The following is a 25,400-nucleotide window of genomic DNA, read 5'->3' on the forward strand; positions in this document are numbered from 1 at the left end:
AGTTGCGAATGGAGCTGAACTTTGTGCAATCATCAGCGCACATCCTCACTTCTGACCTTATGATGGAGGGAAGGTCATTGATGAAGCAGCAGAAGATGGTTGGGCCTAGGACACTACCCTGAGGAACTCCTGCAGTGATGTCCTGAGACTGAGATGATTGACCTCCAACAACCACAACCATCTTCCTTTGTGCTAGGTATGACTCCAACCAGTGGAGAATTTTCCCCCTGATTCCCATTGACTCCAGTTTTGCTAGGGTTCCTTGATGCCATACTCTGTCAAATGCTGCCTTGATGTCAAGGGCAGTCACTCTCACCTCACCTCACCTCTGGAGTTTTGCTCTTCTGTCTAAGTTTGGACCAAGGCTGTAATGAGGTCAGGAGCTGAATGGCCCTGGCGGAACCCAAACTGAGCATCAGTGAGCAGGTTATTGCTAAGCAAGTGCCGCTTGATAGCATTGTCAATGACCCCTTCCATCACTTTGCTAATGATCGGGAGTAGACTGATAGGGCGGTAAATGGCCGGGTTGGATTTGTCCTGCTTTTTGTGTACAGGACATACCGAGGCAATTTTACACATTACCAGGTAGATGCCAGTGTTGTAGCTGTACTGGAACAGCTTGGCTTGAGGTGTGGCTAGTTCTGGAGCACAAGTCTTCAGTACTATTGCCGGAATGTTGACAGGGCCCATAGCCTTTGCAGTATCCAGTGCCTTCAGTCATTTCTTGATATCATGTGGAGTGAATCGAATTGGATGAAGTCCGACATCTGTGATACTGGGGACTTCAGGTGGAGGCCGAGATGGATCATCAACTCGGCACCTCTGGCTGAAGATAGTTGCAAATGCTTCAGCCTTATCTTTTGCACTGATGAGCTGGCTCCCCCATCATTGAAGATGGGGATATTTCTGGAGCCTCCTCCTCCTGTCAGTTGTTTAATTGTCCACCACGATTCACGACTGGATGTGACAGGACTGCAGAGCTTAGATCTGATCCATTGGTTGTGGGATTGCTTAGCTCTGTCTATTGCATGCTGCTTATGCAGTTTGGCATGCAGATATTCCTGTGTTGTAGCTTTGCCAGGCTGACACCTCATTTTTAGATATGCCTGGTGCTGCTCCTGGCATGCCCTCCAGGCTTGGTCCCCTGACTTGATGGTAATGGTAGAATGGGGGATATGCTGGGCCATGAGATTACAGATTGTGGTTGAATACAATTCTGCTGATGGCCCACAGTGCCTCACAGATGCCAGTTTTGAGTTGCTAGATCTGTTCGAAATCTATCCCATTTAGCACAGTGGTAGTGCCACACAACATGATGGTCGGAACCCTCAATATGAGAACGGGACTTTGTCTCCACAAGGACTGTGCGGTGGTCACACCTACCAATACTGTCATGGACAGATTGGTGAGGACGAGGTCAAGTAGATTTTTCCCTCTTGTTGGTTCCCTCACCACCTGCTGCATCGCCAGTCTTTCAGCTATGTCCTTTAGAACACGGCCAGCTCATTCAGTGCTACCGAGCCTCTCTTGGTGATGGCTATTGAAGTTTCCCACCCAGAGTACATTTTGTACCCTTGCTACCCTCAGTGCTTCTTCAGATTGGTGTTCAACATGGACAAGCTCTGATTCATCAGCCGAGGCGGGGTGGGCGGTGGCGCAGTAGGTGGTAATCAGCAGAAGATTACCTTGCCCATGTTTGACCTCATGCCATGAGACATTATGGGGTCCAAAGTCAATGTTGAGGACTCCCAGGGCAACTCCCTCATGACTGTATACCACTGTGCCACCACCTCTGGTGGGGCTGTCCTGCCGGTGGGACAGGAGATACCCGGGGATGGTGATGGTGGTGTTGTAATGTAGATTGGAGTTACAAAGATAGTGGAGGATTTAGAAATAGTGTGACATGTCAGCACCCACTCAGTGGAAGCACTCTTACCTCTGAGACAGAAAGCTGTAGGTTCAAGTCCCACTTCAGAGACCTGAGCACAAAATCTAAGCTGGCAGTTTTGTAGTACTGAGGGAATGCTGTAATGTCAAAGGTGCTGATATTTTTCCCTCAACCAACATCACTATAAATAGATGAGTTTGTCATTAGATCATTGTTGTTTGTGGGATCTTGCAACTTCAAAATATTTAAGTTTCTGTGAAGTGTTTTCCAACGTTCTGAGCTGGTGAAAGGCACTACACAAATACCATATGAACATATGAATTAGGAGCAGAAGCAGGCCATTCAGCCCCTTAAGCCTGCTCTAACATTTAATAAGATCATGGCTGATCTGTTTCTATCTCGAATTCCACACTCCCATTTACCCCGATAACCTTTGATTCCCTTGCTTAACAAGAATCTATCAACCTCCGCCTTAAAAATATTCAATGATCCCGCCTCCACCAGCATTTGCACAGCGTTTATTACTCCTTCAAAGAACTCCAATAAATTGGTTAAACATGATTTTCCTTTCACAAAACCATGCTGACTATTCCTGATTGCCTTGAGTTTTTCTAAGTGTCCAGCTATAGCCTCCTTAATGATCGATTCCAATACCTTCCCCATGACAGATGTCAAGCTAACCAGCCTATAGTTACCTGCTTTCTGCCTCCACCCCCCCTCCCCCACTGCCCCCGCTTCTTGAATAGAGGGGTTATATTTGCTATTTTCCAGTCTGATGGAACCTTTCCAGAATCTAGCGAATTTTGAAAAATTAACACCAACACATCTACTACCTCATTAGCCACCTCTTTTAAGACCCGAGGATGAAGCCCATCAGGACCCGGGGACTTGTCAGCCCACAGCTCCATCAGTTTGGTCAGTACCGCTTCCCTGGTGATTGTAATTTCACCAAGTTCCTCTCTTCCTTCCACCTCCTGATTTACAGCTATTACTGGAATTTGTTTTGTATCCTCTATAGTGAAGATAGAAGCAAAATACTTGTTCAGTTCATCTGCCATTTCCGTATTACCCATTATTAGTTGCCCATTCTCACTTTCCAGAGGACCAACACTCACTTCACTTCCCCTCACCCCTTCCCCTCCCTCCCAGAACCGTGACAGGGTTCCCCTTGTCCTCACTTTTCATCCCACCAGCCTCCATATCCAAAGGATCATCCTCCGCCATTTTCGCCACCTCCAGCGTGATGCCACTACCAGTCGCATCTTCCCCTCCCTTCCCCTGTCAGCATTCCGAAGGGATCGTTCCCTCCGCGACACCCTGGTCCACTCCTCCATTACCCCCACCACCTCGTCCCCGTCCCAGGGCACCTTCCCTTGCAATCGCAGGAGGTGTAATACCTGCCCATTTACCTCCTCTCTCCTCACTATCCCAGGCCCCAAACACTCCTTTCAGGTGAAGCAGCGATTTACTTGTACTTCTTTCAATGTAGTATACTGTATTCGCTGCTCACAGTGTGGTCTCCTCTACATTGGGGAGACCAAGCGCAGACTGGGTGACCGCTTTGCGGAACATCTCCGCTCAGTCCGCAAGCAGGACCCTGAGCTTCCGGTTGCTTGCCATTTCAACACTCCCCCCTGCTCTCATGCTCACATCTCTGTCCTGGGATTGCTGCAGTGTTCCAGTGAACATCAACGCAAGCTCGAGGAACAGCATCTCATCTACCGATTAGGCACACTACAGCCTGCCGGACTGAACATTGAGTTCAATAATTTCAGAGCATGACAGCCCCCCACTTTACTTTCATTTTTAGTCATTTTTAGTTATTTTTTCTTCCTTTTTTTTTGCATTCCTTTTTACATTTTTTGCATTTATTTCATTTCATCTTAGTTTGTTCAGTTTGCTTACCCACTGTTTTTTTCAGGTTGTTTTTCTTCAGGTTTGCACTTGCTGATGTTCTATATTCAGTATATTCACACCTAATCTGTACTAATGCTTTGTCTTTCAAAACACCATTAACATATTGTTTGCCTTTGCTCTGTGACCTTTTGGTCAGCTATGTGGCCTGGTCCAATCTGCACCTTCTCCTTTGTTATCTCTTGCCCAACCCCCACCTCACTTGTTTATAATCTGTGACTTTTCTAATATTTGTCAGTTCCGAAGAAGGGTCACTGACCCGAAACGTTAACTCTGCTTCTCTTTCCACAGATGCTGCCAGACCTGCTGAGTGAATCCAGCATTTCTTGTTTTTGACTCACTTTACTTACTCTTTTCCTTTTTAAATACCTGTAGAAACTCTTGCTATCCGTTTTTACATTTCTAGCTAGCTTCCTCTCATACTCTAATTTCTTTCTCCTGATTAACCTTTTAGTCATTATCTGCCGTTCTTGATATTCTGACCAATCATCTGACCTGACACTCACCTTTGCACAATTATATGCTTTTTCCTTAAGTGTGATGCTTTCCTTAACTTCTTGAGTTAACCACGGATGGTGGGTCCTCCCTTTAGAATTTTTCTTTGCAGTAGGAATATACTTATCCTGAGTATTCTGTAATATCCCTTAAATGTCTGCCACTGCTTCTCTATTGATCTATGTCCCAGCCTAGGAACCCAGTTCACTTCAGCTAGCACAGCTTTCATAATTGCCCTTATTTAAGTTTAAAATACTAGTCTTAGACCCACTCCTCTCTCTCAAACTGGATGCAAAATTCAATCATATTGTGGTCGCTGCTACCTAAAGGTGCCTTTACTCTGAGGTCATTAATACTGTCACATTACGCAATACCAAGTCTAATATAACCTACTCTCTGGCTGGTTCCAGAACCTGCTGCTCTAAGAAACTATTAGATTAGATATACAGCACTGAAACAGGCCCTTCGGCCCACCGAGTCTGTGCCGAACATCAACCACCCATTTATACTAATCCTACACTAATCCCATATTCCTACCAAACATCCCCACCTGTCCCTCTATTTCCCTACCACCTACCTATACTAGTGACAATTTATAATGGCCAATTTACCTATCAACCTGCAAGTCTTTTGGCTTGTGGGAGGAAACCGGAGCACCCGGAGAAAACCCACGAAGACACAGGGAGAACTTGCAAACTCCACACAGGCAGTACCCGGAATCGAACCCGGGTCCCTGGAGCTGTGAGGCTGCGGTGCTAACCACTGCGCCACTGTGCCGCCCTATCTTAAAAGTATTCTATGAATTCCTCATCCAGGTTACTATTGCCAATCTGATTTTCCCAGTTTATATGTAGATTAAAATCACCCATGATTATTGCTGTCGCTTTGCAAGTATTTGTTTCTTTCTTTTATGCCTGGGCTGAAATGTAACTTGTCTTCTGCAAACTGCAATATTCCTCACTTGTGCCTGCAGCAGGGGTGACCTTTGGAGGTTACAAGGGCTGGCGGACGGTGACAGTGGGATGTTCTAAGTGAGAGTGTGATACTGCACTTTATCGCTTTCTCCCTGGTTGTCCACAGCTATGAGCCTTTATGAGAGCTACAGTCTTGGTCACTCTGAGTGATCAGCATGGCCACCAGTACCCATGTTGATATTAACTGTACCACAGAACTGTCATCTGTACCTGTGAATCCGGCAGAATATTTTAAATGCTGTAAACACAGGCACTGAATTTTTTTAATGCAAATATGCTGTTCTAAAAATACAGAGCAAAAGCAGAATGGAATCACCAAATCACACCCTTTATATTTTTACTCTGGAAATGTACCAGTGATAGATGTGGAGATTGGGATTTGGAACCAACAGACCACATGGAAGTCTTTTTCCTGGGCTCTTTTCCTATGAACAATGTGCTTTGTTTTTGGATTCTCACATGAAGTATTCATAGAATTTTACAGTACAGAAGGAGGCCATTCAGCCTGCGTGCCTGTGCTGGCTCCTTGAAAGAGCTATCCAATTAGTCCACTCCCATCCCCTTAGCCCACAGCCCTGCAAATGTTTTCCTTTTCAAGTATTTATTCAAATCTGTTTTGAAAGTCATCATTGAAACTGCTTGCAGCAGCAGTAACCTTTTTAACCCTATGTGTGCCATGAAAGAATGCAATCACTAATTTAGCTTTTTTTTTGGTCACACCCAGACTCACCAACCAGCAGAGCATGCCCACTCGGCTGTTTGAGAATCCTGCTGATACGTGAGATATGCTCAATGGCGAAGTTGAACATCACCAGATCCATGGGAGCCTTGCTGGTTCGATTGAATTCATCCAGATAGTGCTCGATGGTCTACATCAGGGAGACAAAAGCAAGAGCTGAATTTCCAAATCTGCAGATCACTATAAAGCAGTGGGGCATTATGTTATAGAACGTGTTTATTGCTGCAAATACTCCCCCGAGACTTACGTTCTTTAGCTCGTTCATGTCCGTTATTTCATTATACGCCTTCTTCCTCTTTTCATTGGTTTTCGGCGACATGTAATCACCAAAGAAGAGTGTGCGGATGTCGTCATCACTGAGATCTCTCCCGATGACCACGTGGTTGAACAGGTTGTTGATTTTTTCTTTGAACTGTGTTTGCACCACATTCTGATAAAGAGAGAAACTTCAATATAGCATCAGCAGCAATAGCTCCTACCCTTTGAAATGATACTGGCAGCAAAGCTGTAACCTTTCAATTGTGAATATCTGGGATGTAATAATGAGGGATATTCACAGTTTGCAGAGAGGTGGGCAGTGTCTTCACTGAAAGATGGAGCACAGGTCTGTGCCTGTGATGTTCCACACTTTATATTTCAAACGCACCCTTCTGGTCAGGCACTTACCCACTGTTGTTGGCGGAGGGTTGGGGGGGCAGGTGCAGTGAGAGGGAAAATGATAGGTTAATAATATTGCTGACATGTAATCTGCTGAAGAAGGAACAACGGCAGACTGCAGCTGCAGTGAGCTCTCTCAGTTGGGCAGGTCATGGATAAAGAGCCAACATATAACGATCAAGAGGGTCAAAGGGAAAGGCCCCCAGGCTGTGCTGCGAATATCACCACAGTAATGATTATTAAAAATACCTTTACAATGTGGAAGAATAGCTTTCTGTCTTGAGTGTCAACCAATCGATCACAGAAGACACGATAGACCTCATGAATCCAAAGTCTCATTAGTTTATGGTCTCCTTCAATCCCTTGAGGAACACAGTCTGATTTTAACAGGAGCAAACCCTGGAGAAAAAGTGACAGATAAATGAAAAAAGAGACTGCAACTGAGATTAATGGGATAATTCACAATGACTTGTCTAGTGTAATTAGGATCATTTCAGTACTAATTGTTCTGAGATTGCATTACCTGTATTACCCTGGAGAAATCTCGCAGATTAAATATGTAATGTGATTTGGATGGCGTAGGTAGAAAATTTTCAACGGCTTGAATATACACTTCTGTAGTAGCCCAGACCAAAATCTGCACAGAAGCAAAGAATAACCATGAAAATATTGTCACAAAAACGTGCTATGACGAATGATGATTTTTTTAATCCACCGGCTGGAAAACTGAATTAAATTTTAAAAAAGGGAAAAAGGAACAGATGAAAGGTGACTGCTGGCAGATAAGATGCTGCTGCAATTTGCACCACTATACCCTACATTCCAATGCATCGAGGTGCAGACAAGTTGTCTGCTCAGTCCCCTCAAGAACAATGACCTGGGGAATTTTGAGTGAACTACCTGTCCTGCTCCGGTTAACAAGACATTAAGGTAATCACTTGGGACATTAAACTGGTGAAGATGAACCACCCAAACCTAATCACTTGAACAATGGGACCCTGGTTGAGAGAAGGGAATTCCTAGACAAGAATTGATTAAGTTGAAAGAGGGAATACACACTGAGCCATCATGTTGAATCACTGGGTAATGGTCATGTGGCAGGCTCATCATCTGTGTGTTTAAGCTGGTGTTTTCTCTGCAGCAACTGAGGCAAGCAGCTAAACACCGACAAGTGAAGACCCAAGTGGGGTCCCTCCTCCCTCTCTCTCTCTCTCCACTCCACCTTGCAAGCTTCGAAACCTGCTTGCTCTCCGCAACTACCTAGGCCTATTACTGCTGCAAACAGAGACCCTGTGAAGATAATCATCTGCATCGTTATCTCCTGGAAAACCCCAAACCAGCTGTTCACATCTGCAAGCCGGAAGCCTCAGGACCACCTGGTTCAGCTGGAAGCCAGCCGACTCACAGACTGTATACCCCTCTTTATTGCTCTGGACTCTATTACAACCAATCTATCCTTCCCCAATCTGTAACTTATTTGTGTGTGTGTGTGTGAACCTCGAGTGTGTGTTTGTGTGTGTCTATGTGAAAATTGGAGCGCAGTTTATTATTTTACTTAGATCAGTTTAACTATAATAAAGCTAAACTCTTTCTTTGTTAAACTCAAGCAAACCTGTCTAAAGGGTTCTTTTCATGATCATAGCATGTAAATAGTTAATTAAACACTGAATTGGCAAGTATAGCCACTTTCAAAAAATAAATAAATCTGCTGTGGTCAAGCAAGGAGGGGAGGAGGGGGACAAGAGGATAGCCCTTCAACCCCTCCTCACCTGATCATAACAATATTTATTTCAATGTACAAGATAACTTTACAATGCCAGTTTTAGGGAATGGCAATTAAGCAACATCAGCTGCAGACTTTTCAGGTGAAACTGCTGTTGTCAAAAAAAGACTTCCATTTCCATAATGCCTTACACAACCTGAAGACGTCCCAAAGTGTTCTACGGCCAAGAATGAACCTTTAAAGTGTAGTCACTGTGGTAAAGTAGGAAACATGGCCGTCAGTTTACCACAGCAAGATCCCACAAACAGCAATGTGATAATGGCCAGATAATCTGTTTTTGTGATGATGGCTGAAGGATAAATATTGACCAGGATACCGGGCAGACCTCCCCTGCTCTTCTTCGAAAAAGTGCCGTAGGATCTTTTACATGCACCTGAGAGGGCAGCCTCAGTTTAGCATCTCATCAGAAAGATAGATTCCATATTTGCATATGGACATACAGCAAAAATACAGAGTGTGAGGAATCACATGAAATTTCCATGAATCTCACGCATTTCTAATTTTACCTGATGGTTGAAATGAAACGTCGTTCTGATGTACAGCCTAATGTTGCAGCTTGAGCAACAATAGTCAGTCTTTACCTTTCAATTGACGTCTCTGAGTTTGATTAGATTAGAGCCAGTTCTTACCCTGGAATATCTTTTCAAGGAGATATCAAATCCCCTATTAAAGTGCCAATCCACCACAGGTTGAAAGATAGTCTTCATCGTTTCTTCACTGAAAGCATCTATGGAGATAACATTGAAATGTCGGAGGCAGCGAGGAGTGACAGCTTGTCGCCCCCCACCAGGAGGAGCCATTGCTGCCACTATGGACATGTCATGGACTGGCAGAATGCTGGTATCCTTCCTGCAATCACAGAATATATTGATCAGCTCGGCTCTGTGATCAGCACCATACTCTCAGAATACTTAAGAATAATCACTAGCCCCTTGTACACATATCCTATTAACATACATTGAAGAAAGTTTCTACTGTGTATGGATTAGGTACAAAGAAAGCCTTCCAAAAAATTTAGGTCTTTAAAATGTCAAAAGGGTCGAGTGAGAAAGTCAGAGTCCAGAACAAGGGGGATATAATCTTAAAATCAGAGCTAGGCTGTTCAGGGGTGATGCCAGAAAGCACTTCTTCACAAAAAGTTGTTGACTCTGGTGATCAGTTGGAAATGGTAAAACTGACATTAATAGATTTTTGTGCGTTTAAGTGCATTAAGGGTTATGGAAACAATGTGAGTAGATGGAGTTAAGATACAGATCAACCATCATCTAACTGAATGACAGAATGGGCTTGAGGGGCTGAATGGCCTCCACCTGTTGCTGTAAATGCAAATGGAAATGGTAACATTGCAGTAATGTTACTGGACTAATAATCCAGAGACTTGGACGCCAGAGACATGAGTTCAAATTCAATAAATTAAATTAATGAATTATATAAATCTGGAATAAAAAGCTAGTCTAAGAAATGATGGTCATGAAGCTACTGGATTGTGATAAAAACCGATCTGGTTCAGTAACATCCTTTAGGGAATGGAATCTGCTGTACTTACCCACTCTGTGACTCGAGACCCACAGCAATGTGCTTGATTATTAACTGCCCTCAGAAACAACCTAGCAAACCACTCAGTTGTATCAAACTACTATAGAAAAGCAGATGGACCACCCAACATCAACACCGGAAACTAGGCACCGGAAACGACAACAGTAAACCCTGCTCAGTCGACCCTGCAGAGGCCTCCTCACTAACATCTGGGAATTGTGCCAAAATTGGGAGAGCTGTCCCACAGATTAGTCAAGTAACAGCCTGGCATAGTCATACTCACTGAATTATACTTCAGAGCCAATGTCCCATCACCATCCCTGGGTATGTCCTGTTCTACCGATAGGACCGACCCACCAGAGGTGGAGGCACAGTGGTAGAGAGTCAGCAGGGAGTGGCCCTGGGAGATGTCAACATTGACCCTGGACCCCATGAAGTCTCATGGCATCAGGTCAAACATGGGTAAGGAAACCTCCTGCTGATTACCACCAACCACCACGCACCCCCACCCCTCTGCGCCCCCACCCTCGGTTGATGAATCAGTGTTTCTCTAGGTTGAAAATCACTTGGAAGAAGAACTGAGGGCAAGAACACAGAATGTACTCTGGGTCAGGTACTTCAGTGTCCATCACCAAGAGTGCCTTGATAGCACCACTATTGACCAGACTGGGTCTGTGGCAGGTGGTGAGCGAACCAACAATAGGGAAAAACTTACATGATCTCATCCTCATCAATCTACCTGTCGCAGATGCATCTGTCCACAGTAATCATAGAGATGAAGTCCCAACTTCACACTGAGGATACCCTTCATTATATTGTGTGGCATTACCACCATGTTAAATGGGAATGATTCAGAACAGATCTTGCAGTGCAAAACTGGATATCCATGATGTGCAGAATTGTCTTCAACCACAATCTGTAACCTCATGTCCTGACATATCTCCCATTCTACGATTACCATAAAACTTAGGGCCCAACCTTGGTTCAATAAGGAGTGCAGGAGGTCATGCCAGGAACATAGAACATAGAACATTACAGCGCAGTACAGGCCCTTCAGCCCTCGATGTTGCGCCGACCTGTGAAACCATCTGACCTAAACTATTCCATTTTCATCCATATGTCTATCCAATGACCACTTAAATGCCCTTAAAGTTGGCGAGTCTACTACTGTTGCAGGCAGGGCGTTCCACGCCCCTACTACTCTCTGAGTAAAGAAACTACCTCTGACATCTGTCCTATATCTATCACCCCTCAACTTAAAGCTATGTCCCCTCGTGTTTGCCATCACCATCCGAGGAAAAAGACTCTCACTATCCACCCTATCTAACCCTCTGATTATCTTATATGTCTCTATTAAGTCACCTCTCCTCCTCCTTCTCTCTAACGAAAACAACCTCAAGTCCCTCAGCCTTTCCTCGTAAGACCTTCCCTCCAGACCAGGCAACATCCTAGTAAATCTCCTCTGCACCCTTTCCAAAGCTTCCACATCCTTCCTATAATGCGGTGACCAGAACTGCACGCAATACTCCAGGTGCGGCCGCACCAGAGTTTTGTACAGCTGCAGCATGACCTCGTGGCTCCGAAACTCGATCCCCCTACTAATAAAAGCTAATACACCATATGCCTTCTTAACAGCCCTATTAACCTGGGTAGCAACCTTCAGGGATTTATGCACCTGGACACCAAGATCTCTCTGTTCATCTACACTACCAAGAATCTTCCCATTAGCCCAGTACTCTGCATTCCTGTTACTCCTTCCAAAGTGAATCACCTCACACTTTTCCGCATTAAACTCCATTTGCCATCTTTCAGCCCAGCTCTGCAGCCTATCTATGTCCCTCTGTAACCTACAACATCCTTCGGCACAATCCACAACTCCACCGACCTTCGTGTCATCCGCAAATTTACTAACCCATCCTTCTACACCCTCATCCAGGTCATTTATAAAAATGACAAACAGCAGTGGCCCCAAAACAGATCCTTGCGATACACCACTAGTAACTAAACTCCAGGATGAACATTTGCCATCAACCACCAACCTCTGTCTTCTTTCAGCTAGCCAATTTCTGATCCAAAGCACTAAATCACCTTCAATCCCATACTTCCGTATTTTCTGCAATAGCCTGGCATACCTAAAAATGAGGTGTCAGCCTGGTGAAGCTACAACACAGGACTATATGTGTGCTAAACAGCAGAAGCAGCATGCTATAGACAGAGCTAAGCGATCCCACAACCAAGGGAACAGATCAAAGCTCTGTAGTCCTGCCACACCCAGTCATGAATGCTGGACAATTAAACAACTAACCGGAGCAGGAGGCTCCACAAACATCCCCATCGTCAATGATGGAAGAGCCCAGCAGGTCAGTGCAAAAAGAAAAGGCTGAAGTGTTTGCAACCATCTTCAGTCAGAAGTGCCGAGTGGATGATCCATCTCCTAAGGTCCCCACCATGACAGAAGCCAGTCTTCAGACAACTCAATTCATGCTACAGGATTATCAAGAAATGGCAGAAGGCACTGGATAGGGCAAAGGCTATGGGCTTGACAACATCCTGGCTGTAGACTTGTTCTCCAAAACTAGCCACGCCCTTCACCAAGGTGTTCCAGTACAGCTACAACACTGGCAACTACCAGACAAAATGGAAAATTGCCCAGGTATGTACTGTCCACATAAAGCAGAACAAATCCAATCTGCCCAGTGACTGCCCCATCAGCACCCTCTCAATCATCAACAAAGTGATGAAAGGTGTTGTTGACAGTGCCATCAAATGGCACCGACTCAGCCAGGACCTGCTCCCCGATGCTCAGTTTGGATTCTGCCAGGGCCACTTGGCTCCAGACCTCATTATAGCTTTGGTACAAACATGGACAAAAGAGCTGAATTCCAGAAATGTGAGTTTTTCTTTTATGTTTGTTTTTAGAATGTGAACCTTGCTGGCAGGTGCAGCATTTATTGCACATCCCTAATTGCACTTGAGAAGGTGATGCTTTCTTGAACCGCTGCAGTCCATGTGGGGTAGGTACACCCACAGTTCTGTTAGGGAGGGTGTTCCAGGATTTTGACCCAGTGACAGTGATGGAACGGTGATATATTTCCAAGTCAGGATGGTGTGTGGCTTGAAGGGGAACTTGCAGGTGGTGGTGTTCCCATGCATCTGCTGCCCTTGTCCTTCTAGATGGTAGAAGTCGTGGGTTTGAAAGGTTCAGTGTGTTGCTGCAGTGCATCTTGTAGAATGTACACACTGCTGCCACTGTGCGTCAGTGGTGGAGGGAGTGAATGTTTGTAGATGGGGTGCCAATCAAGCGGGCTGCTTTGTCCTGGATGGTGTTGAGCTTCTTGAGTGTTGTTGGAGCTGCACTCATCCAGGCAAGTGGAGAGTATTCCATCACACTCCTGACTTGTGCCTTGTAGATGGTGACAGGCTTTGGGGAGTCAGGAGGTGAGTTACTCGCTGCAGAATTCTCAGCCTCTGACCTGCTCTTGTAGCCAGAGTACTTTTATGGCTGCTCCAGTTCAGTTTCTGGTCAATGGTAACTCCCAGTATGTTGACAGCAGGGGATTCAGCGATGGTAATGCATTGAATGTCAAGGGGAGATGGTTAGATGGTGCAAACTGGCATAGGGCAAATAAGATGAGAGAATTGAATGCGTGGCTCAAAGACTGGTGTGGTACTGGGGCACTGGAACCAGTACTGCAGAAAGTGGGGGCTGTATCATTGGGACGGTGGACATCTGAACAGTGTTGGGACCAGTGTTCTAGTGAGCTGCATAACTAGGGAAGTAAAGAGGGTTTTAAACTAAATAGTGGAGGCAAGGGATCAAATTTGGGAAGATATGGTAAATCAAAGAGTAGCGACAAGGCAAGACAGAAAGGTATTAATATGGGAAAAGATAAACAGACAATGACAGGAAGGGATAGAGAGTACAAATCTAAGCGTAACTCAACAGTCAAGGCTAGACATTACAAAAATAATTAAAGGAGAAAACTAAAGGCTCTGTATCTGAATGCATGTAGCATTTGAAACAGTACAGATGAACTGATAGTGCATATAGAAATGAATAAGTGCGATCTGATAGCCATTACAGAGACATGGCTGCAGGATGACAATGGTTTATTTGCAATGGTTTAACATCCCAGAAATAGCTGTAACTCAGGAAATGGAAGGGAGGGAGGGAGGAACTCAAGAAAATTACAATCACCAGGGAAGTGGTACTGAGCAAATTGTTGGAGCTGCAGGCTGACAAGTCCCCGGGTCCTGATGGACTTCATCATAGCATGTTCAAAGAAGTGGTTAGTGAGATAGTTGATGCGTTGGTTTTAATTTTCCAAAATTCCCTAGATTCAGGAAAGGTTCCATTAAATTGGAAAATAGTGAATGTAATTCCTTTATTCAAAAAGGGAGGGAGACAGAAAGCAGGAAACTACAGGCCAGTTAACTTAACATCTGTCATGGGAAAAATGTTAGAATCTATTCTTAAAAACAGTATAGCAGGGCACTTAAAAAATTCAAAAAAATCAGGCAGAGTCAACATGGTTTTGTGAAAGGGAAATCATGTTTAACCAATTTATTGGAATTCTTTGAAGAGGTAACATGTGCTGTGGATAAAGGGGAGCCGGTGGATGTACTGTACTTAGATTTCCAGAAGGCATTTGATAAGGTGCCACTTCAAAGAGCAAAGAACAAAGAACAGTACAGCACAGGAACAAGCCTGCACTGATCTTGATGCCTGTCTAAACGAAAACCTTCTGCACTTCCGGGGTCCATATCCCCCTATTCCCATCCTATTCATGTATTTGTCAAGATGCCTCTTAAGCATCGCTATTGTACCTGTTTCCACCACCTCCCCCGGCAGCAAGTTCCAGGCACTCACCACCCTTTGTGTAAAGCACTTGCCTCGCACATCCCCTCTAAACTTTGCCCCTCGCACCTTAAACCTATGTCCCCTAGTAACTGACTCTTCCACCTTGGGAAAAAGCTTCTGACTATCCACTCTGTTCATGCCACTCATAACTTTGTAAACCTCTATCATGTCACCCCTCCACCTCCGTCGTTCCAGTGAAAACAATCCGAGTTTATCCAACCTCTCCTCATAGCTAATGCCCTCCAGACCAGGTAAAGATTATTGCGGAAAATAAAAGCTCATGGTGTAGGGAATAATATATTGGCATGGATAGAAGATTGGTTAGCTAACAGAAACCAGAGAGTAGGCATAAATGGATCTATTTTTTTATTTTTATTTAGGTATACAGCATTGAAACAGGCCCTTTGACCCACTGAGTCTGTGCCAACCAACAACCACCCATTTATACTAATCCTACATTAATCCCATATTCCCTACCACATCCCCACCATTCTCCTACCACCTACCTACACTAGGGGCAATTTACAATGGCCAATTTACCTATCAACCTGCAAGTCTTTGGCTGTGGGAGGAAACCAGAGCACCCGGTGGAAACCCACACTGTCACAGAGAGAACTGGCAAACTCTGCACAGGCAGTACCCAGAACTGACCTGGGTCGCTGGAGCTGTGAGGCTGTGGTGCTAACCACTGTGCCACCCATTTTCTGGTTGGCAAGATGTAACGAGTGGTGTGCCATAGGGATCAGTGCTGGGGCCTCAACGTTTTAAAATTTATATAAATGGCTTGGATGAAGGGACCGAAGGTATGGTTGCTAAATTTGCTGATGACGCAAAGATAGATAGGAGAGTAAGTTGTGAGGAGGAAATAAGGGGGCTACAAAAGGATATAGATAGGTTAAGAGAGTGGCCAAAAATCTGGCAAATGGAATATAATATGGGAAAATGTGAAATTGTCCATTTTGGCAGGAAGAATAAAGAAGAGAATATTATCTAACTGGTGAGAGATTGCAGAGCTCTGAGTTGCAGAGGGATTTTGGTGTCTTAGTGCATGAATCGCAAAAGGTTAACATGCAGGTACAGCAAGTAATTAGGAAAGCTAATAGAATGCTATTGTTTATCACGAGGGGAATTGAATACAAAAGTATGGAGGTTATGTTCAGTTATACAGGGCATTGGTGAGACCACATCCGGAGTACTGTGTACAATGCTGTCTCCTTATTTAAAGAAGGTTGTAAATGCATTTCGAGCAGTTCAGAGAAAATTTACTCAGCTAACACCTGGAATAGACAGGTTATCTTATGAGGAAAGGTTGGACAGGCTAGACTTGTATCTGTTGGAGTTTAGAAGAGTAAGATTGAAACATATAAGATTCTGAGGGTCTTGACAGGGTGAATGTGGAAAGGATGTTTCCTCTTGTGGGAGAATCTAGAACTAGGGGCCATTGTTTAAAAATAAAGAGTCGCGCATTGAAGACAGAGATGAGGAGAATTTTTTTCTCTCAGAGGGCTGTGAGTCTTTGGAACTCTCTTCCTCAATAGGCGGTGGAAGCAGAGTCCTCGAAGATTTTGAAGGCAGAAGCAGATAAATTCTTGATAAGGAAGGGAGTGAAAGGTTATCGGGGTAGGTGGGAATGTGGAGTTGAGGTTACAATCAGATCAGCCACGGTTTTGTTGAATTGCGAAGCAGGCTCGAGGGGCCGAGTGGTCTACTCCTGCTGCTAATTCGTACGTTCGTATGGTCATTGCCTGGCACTTGTGTAACGTGAATGCTACTTGCAATTCATCAGTCCAGGCCTGAATGTTGTCCAGATCTTGTGGCATCCAGGCTCGGACTGCTTCAGTATCTGGGAAGTTGCAAATGATGCTGTACTTTGTGCAATCATCAGCAAACATCACCACTTCTGACTTTATGATGGTCATTGATGAAACAGCTGAAGATGGTTGGGCCTAGGACACAACCCTGAGGAACTCCTGCAGTGATGTCCTGGGACTGAGATGATTGACCTCCAACAACCACAACCATCTTCCTTTGTGTTAGGTATGATTCAAACCAGTGGAGACTTTTCCCCGATTCCCATTGACTTCAATTTTGCTAGGGCTCCTTGATGCCATACATGGTCAAATGCTGCCTTGATATCAAAGGCAGTCACTCTCACCTCAACTCTAGAATTCAGCTCTTTTGTTCATGTTTAGATGAAGGTGAGCAGGTTATTGCTGAGCAAGTGCCACTTGATAGCACTGTAGATGGCCCCTTCCATCACTTTGCTGATAATTGAGAGTAGACTGATAAGGAGGTAGTTGTTCGGGTTGGATTTGTCCTGCTTTTCATGGACAGGACATACCTGGACAAATTTCCACATTGTTGGATAGATGCCAGTGTTGAAGCTGGACTGGAACCACTTGGCTTAGGGTGCGGCTGGTTCTGCTGCACAAGCCTTCAGTGCTACTGCCGGGATGTTCCCAGGGCCCATAGCCTTTGCAGTATCCACTGCTTTCAGCCATTTCTTAATATCATGTGGAGTGAAACGAATAGGCTGATGACTGGCATCTATGATGCTGGGTTCCTCTGGAGAAGGCCGAGCTGAGAGTGACTATTCTTGAAATCAAGGCAGCATTTGACCGAGCATGATGTCAAGGGGCCCAAGTAAAATTGAAATCAATGAGAATCACTGGTTGGAGTCATACCTACCACAAAGGAAGATGATGTTGGAGGCCAACCATCTCAGCCCCCACTGCAAGAGTTCTTCAGGGCAGTGTCCTGGGTACAACTATCTTCGGCTGCTTCATCAATGACCTCCCTCCAACATAAGTCAGAAGTGGGATGTTGCTGATGCTTGCACAGTGTTCAATACCATTCACATCTTCTCAGATACTGAACCAGTTCATGCCCATATGCAGCAAGACTCGGACAACATTCAAGTTTGGTAATTGGCAAGGAACATTCATGTAACACAAGTGTCAGGCAATGATCATCTCCTACAAGAGAGAATCTAATCATCTCCCCTTGACTATCAATGGCATTGCCATTGATGAATCCCCCACTATTAACATCCTGGGAGTCACCATTGACCAGAAAATTAACTGTACCAATCATATAAATACAGTGGCTACAAGAGAAGGTCAGAGATTGGGAATTCTGTGGCGAGTAGCTCACCCCTTGACTCCCCAAATCCTGTCCACCATCTACAAGGCACAAGTGTCATGGTCCTGTAGTTTTTTCTGGGAATATGCGGTTTGCCTTTAAGGCTTGCAAGGAATCAATATTGCTTTAACAACCAGCAAGCCTCAGGAATTATAGGAAGGTGCATTTTTGTTGCATTCGAAACAGCCATTTGGAAACTGCGATTCAAAGGGTGCATTCTCGATACCATAGACACAACCAGTGGGAGTGAGTTTCATGCAATACATTTGTTACAATTCAGTTTTGAACTGGCTTTTAGTTGAAGACAGTTTGTTCTAACAGAACACACTAACACGGAGACATACAGATACATCTGGTGTTGGCACCTGAAGAAAGAGCTCGCAACCATTTAAACTGAAGGAATAGGATTTTAGTCTATTTAATTATTATCTCTCAAAATTCTAAAAAAAAAGTCAAGCCAAAACAGAGAACTCTGGTAATTTAAATTGAAGAAAGGGAAGTTAGACTTTGACAATCTTTTATCCCTCAAAAACTCTAAAGTCAGATTGATTCTGTTGAAAGTGTTCGCAAGTCGTTAATTGTTGAAATTCGCTGGAGAAGGAAAGCAACATTCAATGAGGACTTCAAGCAACATTGGACTGTAAATTTGCAAGGACTCTATTTTTTTCTATTTTAAATGTTGTTTATATCTTTGCAGTGTTTAAGAATTTAGTTCTTCTAATTAAAGAGTTAATTTGTTGATTTAAAGACACCTGGTTTGGTTAGCTTCATTCGGGGGTTAATAGATGGTACAATTAGGCTGGGTCTTTCTTTAATTTGGAAAGGTTTAAATGATATGTTAGCTGATCTGTGGAGCGATGGGATTGAATTAATAGTGTGTTGGTCCCACCACAATCAGAATCATATATTTTGATTAGGGGCTTTGACAGGAGCGGTTGGTCGTAACACAAGTCAGGAGTGTGATGAAATACTCTCCACTTGCCTGGATGGGTGCAGCTCCAACAACACTCAAGACATTCAACACAATCCATAACCAAGCAGCCTGCTTGATCGACAGTCCATCCACCACCTTCAACATTTACTTCCTCCATCGGTGCACAGTGGCAGCAGTGTGTATCTTCTACTTGTACTTAGACAGCACCTTCCAAACCCATGACCTCTACCACCTAGAAGGACAAGGGCAGCAGGTCCATGGAAACACCACCACCTGCAAGTTCCCCTTCAAGCCACACACCATCCTGACTTGGAACTATATCACCGTTCCTATACTGTTGCTGTATCAAAATACTGGAACTCCCTTCCCAACAACACTGTGGTTGTACCTAAACTCCATGGACAGCCGTGGTTTAAGAAGGTGACTCACCACCACCCTCTCAAGGACAATTAGGGATGGACAATAAATGCTGGCCTAGCCAATGACCAATGCTCCATAGAACCAGAGAACTATAGAAAAATTACAGCACAGAAGGAGGCCATTCAGCCCATCATGTCTGTGCCAGCCAAAAGAAAACTAGCCGCCCAATCTAATCCCACCTTCCAGAACCTGGTCCATAGCCTTGCCAGTTACAGCACTTCGGGTGCAGGTCCAGGTACCTTTGAAAAGAATTGAGGGTTTCTGCCTCCACCACCGTTCCTGGCAGTGAATTCCAGACACCCACTACCCTCTGGGTGAAAAAGTTTTTCCTCATGTCCCCTCTAATCTTTCTACCAATCACCTTAAATCTGTGCGCCCTGGTAATTGACCTCTCCGCTAGGGGAAACAGGTCCTTCCTGTCTACTGTATCCAGGCCCCTCATAATTTTGTGCACCTCAATTAAGTCACCCCTCAGGCTCCTTTGTTCCAAGGTAAACAACCCTAGCCTATCCAACCTTTCCTCATAGCTGCAATTTTCAAGCCCTGGCAACATTCTTGTAAATCTCCTCTGTACTGTCTCCAGAGCAATTATGTCCTTTCTTCAATGTGGTGACCAGAACTGTATACAATACACCAGCTGTGGCCTAAACAACGTTTTATACAGTTCCAGAATTAGATCGCTGCTTTTGAATTCTATGCCAATAAAAGAAAGCATTCCATATGCCTTCTTCACCACTCTATCTACCTGTCCTGCCACCTTCAAGGACCTGTGGACGTTCACTCCAAGGTCTCTCACTTCTTCTACCCCTCTCAATATCATCCTGTTTATTGTGTATTCCCTGGCTTTATTTGCCCTCCCCAAATGCATTACCTCACACTTCTCTGGATTGAATTCCATTTGCCACTTTTCCACCCACTCAACCAAACCATTGATATCATTCTGGAGTCTATAGTTATTCTCTTCACTATCAACTACATGGCCAATTTTTATATCATGAGCAAATTTCCCAATCATGCCTCCCATGTTTAAGTCCAAATCATTAATATATACCACAAACAGCAAGGGACCCAACACTGAGCCCTGTGGAACACCACTGGAAACAGCTTTCCATTCACAAAAACATCCATCTACTACAACCCTTTGCTTCCTGTCCCTGAGCCAATTCTGGATCCAATCTGTCACATTCCCCTGCATTCCATGGGCTTTCATCTTACTGACCAGTCTGCCATGTGGGACCTTGTCAAATGCCTTACTAAAATGTAGACCACATCCACTGCATTATCTTCATCAATCCTCTTTGTTACTTCCTCAAAAAACTCAATTAAGTTAGTAAGACACGACCTTCCCTTAACAAATCCATGCTGACTAACCCTGATTAATCCGTGCCTTTCGAAGTGGCAGTTTATCCTGTCCTTCAGAATAGATTTTAACAATTTACCCAGCACCAAGGTTAGACTGACAGGCCTGTAATTATTTAGCTCATCCCTCACACCTTTTTTAAACAACTCTAAGGTGTATGGCCGTGCAGCAACTGAAAGTCCCACGTATGCCACACACGTTAGTCCCTCTAAAGTAACTGCTTGTGCACGGTCATGCACAAAAATTTAAAAGTCCCGCTGACTTAAATTAAGTCAAGCTGGAGTCTACAGCTAACCTCTTCACTATTAGCTACACGGCCAATTTGTGTGTCATCTGCAAATTTCCCAATCATGCCTCCCACATATACATCCAAATCATTAATATATACCACAAACAGCAAGGGACCCAACACTGAGCCCTGTGGAACATGACTGGAAACAGCTTTCCATTCACAAAAACATCCATCGACTACAACCCTTTGTTTCCTGTCCCTGAGTCAATACAAGAAATATTAGTTGATACATTGCCAGTGACACCCACATCGCTTGAATGAATAAAAAATAAATACAACTAATTAACATCCAGTCCAACCCTCAGTGTCAATATGGGGTTCAGTAAATATCAGTCACTGTACTCTGGGACTTGGCCTACCCTGTGGATAAAGTCACATGAAATCTCACAGTGAAAACATGTGAAGCACTCGATCCTGCTGTGCCTCAGTTACCTGATCCCTTTGAATGTTGGTAGGAGGCAAATGATCCCATTACTGGCCCTCACACACACAGGGAGATGGAACCCCGATAGGTAAATGGAATTCAGATACAGATCAACCATCATCTAATTAAATGATGGAATATACTTGAGGGGCTGAATGGCCTCCACCTGCTGCTGTAACTGTATTCAACTAATTAACATCATTGGCAGGAGGCAAACATTCCCATCACTGCCCATCACCTGCACACCCTGTTCTCTGGGTGGTAACCACATGGCAACCTGTTTTTGTATTCCAACACATCAGGCTTTCATTGTAACCTAAATGAAGCCCAAGTGTTTGTCAAACACTGTTTCATCAAGGTGAGGCCCCTTTAACTAGACGGGTCAAACCGTGACAGGGCAAACCTCCCCCTCACATTACACATCACAGTGAGTTCAGACATCACAATCGGTTTGTAAACTGGGTCAGTTTGAGACAGGAGGCTGCACAAGCAGTTTCAGTGACGGAAAGGGAGCTGCACTGACTGTGACTAACTGACTAATCCATCGAGGAGTGAAGGTGATTGGGTAGAAGATCATGAAGGGAGTGTGAACAATGGAAATAACGCAGGCAGCAGATACTTTAAAGGTTGTTACGGTAGAATCTTAAAATTAGAGCTCCACTGTTTCGGGATGATGTCAGGAAGCATCAGAGGGCGGCTTATGTTAGGATGAGACGTGAAGGCTCAGTTAGGGCGCTTGAGAGTTACAAGCTAGCCAGGAAGGATCTAAAGGGAGGGCTAAGAAGAGCAAGGAGAGGACACGAGAAGTCATTGGCGGATAGGATCAAAGAAAACCCTAAGGCTTTCTATAGGTATATCAGGAATAAACGAATGATAAGAGTTAGAACAGGGCCAATCAAGGATAGTAGTGGGAAGTTGTGTGCGGAATCAGAGGAGATAGGGGAAGCGTTAAATGAATATTTTTCGTCAGTATTTACAGTAGAGAAAGAAAATGTTGCCGAGGAGAATACTGAGATTCAGGCTACTAGGCTAGATGGGATTGAGATTCACAAGGAGGAGGTGTTAGCAATTTTGGAAAGAGTGAAAATAGATAAGTCCCCTGGGCCAGATGGGATTTATCCTAGGATTCTCTGGGAAGCCAGGGAGGAGATTGCAGAGCCGTTGTTGTTGATCTTCAAGTCGTCATTGTCGACAGGAGTAGTGCCGGAGGACTGGAGGATAGCAAATGTTGTCCCCTTGTTCAAGAAGGGGAGTAGAGACAGCCCTGGTAATTATAGACCTGTGAGCCTTACTTCGGTTGTGGGTAAAATGTTGGAAAAGGTTATAAGAGACAGGATTTATAATCATCTTGAAAAGAATAAGTTCATTTGCGATAGTCAGCACGGTTTTGTGAAAGGTAGGTCGTGCCTCACAAACCTTATTGAGTTTTTCGAGAAGGTGACCAAACAGGTGGATGAGGGTAAAGCCGTGGATGTGGTGTATATGGATTTCAGTAAGGCGTTTGATAAGGTTCCCCACGGTAGGCTATTGCAGAAAATACGCAAGTATGGGGTTGAAGGTGATTTAGAGCTTTGGATCAGAAATTGGCTAGCTGAAAGAAGACAGAGGGTGGTGGTTGATGGCAAATGTTCATCCTGGAGTTTAGTTACTAGTGGTGTACCGCAAGGTTCTGTTTTGGGGCCACTGCTGTTTGTCATTTTTATAAACGACCTGGATGAGGGTGTAGAAGGGTGGGTTAGTAAATTTGCGGATGACACGAAGGTCGGTGGAGTTGTGGATAGTGTCGAAGGGTGTTGTAGGGTACAGAGGGACATAGATAGGCTGCAGAGCTGGGCTGAGAGATGGCAAATGGAGTTTAATGCGGAGAAGTGTGAGGTGATTCACTTTGGAAGGAGTAACAGCAATGCAGAGTACTGGGCTAATGGGAAGATTCTTGGTAGTGTAGATGAGCAGAGAGATCTTGGTATCCAGGTACATAAATCCCTGAAAGTTGCTACCCAGGTTAATAGGGCTGTTAAGAAGGCATATGGTGTGTTAGCCTTTATTAGTAGGGGGATCGAGTTTCAGAGCCACGGGGTCATGATGCAGCTGTACAAAACTCTGGTGAGGCCGCACCTGGAGTATTGCGTGCAGTTCTGGTCACCGCATTATAGGAAGGATGTCGAAGCTTTGGAAAGGGTGCAGAGGAGATTTACTAGGATGTTGCCTGGTATGGAAGGAAGGTCTTACGAGGAAAGGCTGAGGGACTTGGGGTTGTTTTCGTTAGAGAGAAGGAGGAGGAGAGGTGACTTAATAGAGACATACAAGATAATCAGAGGGTTAGATAGGGTGGATAGTGAGAGTCTTTTTCCTCGGATGAGGATGGCAAACACGAGGGGACATAGCTTTAAGTTGAGGGGTGAAAGATATAGGACAGATGTCAGAGGTAGTTTCTTTACGCAGAGAGTAGTAGGGGCGTGGAACGCCCTGCCTGCAACAGTAGTAGACTCGCCAACTTTAAGGGCATTTAAGTGGTCATTGGATAGACATATGGATGTAAATGGAATAGTGTAGGTCAGATGATCGGCGCAACATCGAGGGCCGAAGGGCCTGTACTGCGCTGTAATATTCTAATTCTAATTCTAATTCTAAAAGCAGTTCTTCACACAAAGGGTCGTGGAAATCTGGAACTCTCCCCAGAAATGCTTTTGAGGCTGTGGATCAATTGAAAATCTCAAGACTGAAATGAGTAGATATTTATCAGATATATATCAGATGAGGGTATTGGCCGTGTAGTTGATAGAGAAGAGGATAGCTGTAGACTCCAGAATATCAATGGTTTGGTTGAGTGGGCAGGAAAGTAGCAAATGGAATTGAAGCCAGAGAAGTGAGGGGGAATGCATTTGGGGAGGGCAAATAAAGCAAGGGAATACACAATAAACGGGAGGATATTGAAAGGGGTAGAGGAAGTGCATGTCCACAGGTCCCTGAAGGTAGCAGGGCAGGTAGGTAGAGTGAAGAAGGCATATGGAATGCATTCCTTTATTGGCCAAGGTATAGAATACAAAAGCAGGGATCTAATGCTGGAACTGTATAAAACACTGGTTAGGCCACAGTTGGAGTATTGCGTACAGTTCTGTTCACCACATTACAGAAAGGACATAATTGCTCTGGAGAGATGACAGAGGAGATTTACAAGAATGTTGCAAGGGCTCAAAAGTTGCAGCTATGAGGAAAGATTGGATAGGTTAGGATTGGTTTCCTTAGAACAGAGGAGGCTGAGGGGTGACTTAATAGAGGTGCACAAAATTATGAGCGGTCCAGATAGACAGGAAGGACCTGTTTCCCCTAGTCAATTAGCAGAGGGCACAGATTTAAGGTGAATGGTAGAAGGAATAGAGGGGAAATGAGGAAAAACTTTTTCACCCAGAGGGTGGTGGGTGTCTGGAATTCACTGCCTGGTTCGGTGGTGGAGGCAGAAACCCTCAACTTATTAAAAAAGTACCTGGACCTGCACCTGAAGTGCTGTAATCTGCAAGGCTATGGACCAAGTGCTGGAAGGTGGGATTAGATTGGGCGGCTAGTTTTTTCAGCCAGCGCAGGCATGGTGGGCTGAATGGCCTCTTTCTGTGCTGTAACCTTGCTATGGTTCTTTGGTACTAAGGGATACAGAACAAAAATGGATAAAAGGAGCTGAAGTGCAGATCAGCCATGATCTAATTGAATGACACAGTGTGCTTGAGGAGCTGAATGGACTCTTCCTGTAATATCCCAAATAAATAGAAGTCATTAAAAATGTGATGCATTATACTAGCTTGGCATAAAGCCAGATGGGTTGAGAATCCTCTTACTGTGTTTATCTGGACTGGTCTGTATATGGACAGCAGTCAACAGAGACTGAGCTGAACTTGGAATTTACTCTACAAAAGAGTGCAGGAAAATTGTTTTTGTTCTTTTTTTATTCATGACAGAGAGAGACTGACCAGCAGGGCAGTATAACATA

At 44.4% G+C, this 25,400-nt stretch overlaps 1 protein-coding gene across 1 annotated transcript in view; it reads right to left on the minus strand.

The window, feature by feature from the left end:
- LOC137384869 (dynein axonemal heavy chain 3-like) overlaps positions 1-25,400 on the minus strand; it is a 613,990-nt gene that overhangs the window by 215,527 nt on the left and 373,063 nt on the right. Inside the window, exons 35-39 of the mRNA XM_068059481.1 lie at positions 9,080-9,299; positions 7,191-7,304; positions 6,917-7,066; positions 6,258-6,440; positions 6,002-6,140 (exon numbers count right to left, since the gene is read on the minus strand). Of these exons, the coding sequence (XP_067915582.1) occupies positions 6,002-6,140; positions 6,258-6,440; positions 6,917-7,066; positions 7,191-7,304; positions 9,080-9,299 (806 nt within the window). The remainder of the gene's footprint in view (positions 1-6,001; positions 6,141-6,257; positions 6,441-6,916; positions 7,067-7,190; positions 7,305-9,079; positions 9,300-25,400) is intronic.

This window comes from Heterodontus francisci, chromosome 27 (assembly GCF_036365525.1).
Source record: "Heterodontus francisci isolate sHetFra1 chromosome 27, sHetFra1.hap1, whole genome shotgun sequence".
In the NCBI taxonomy this organism is placed as follows: Eukaryota; Metazoa; Chordata; class Chondrichthyes; order Heterodontiformes; family Heterodontidae; genus Heterodontus; species Heterodontus francisci.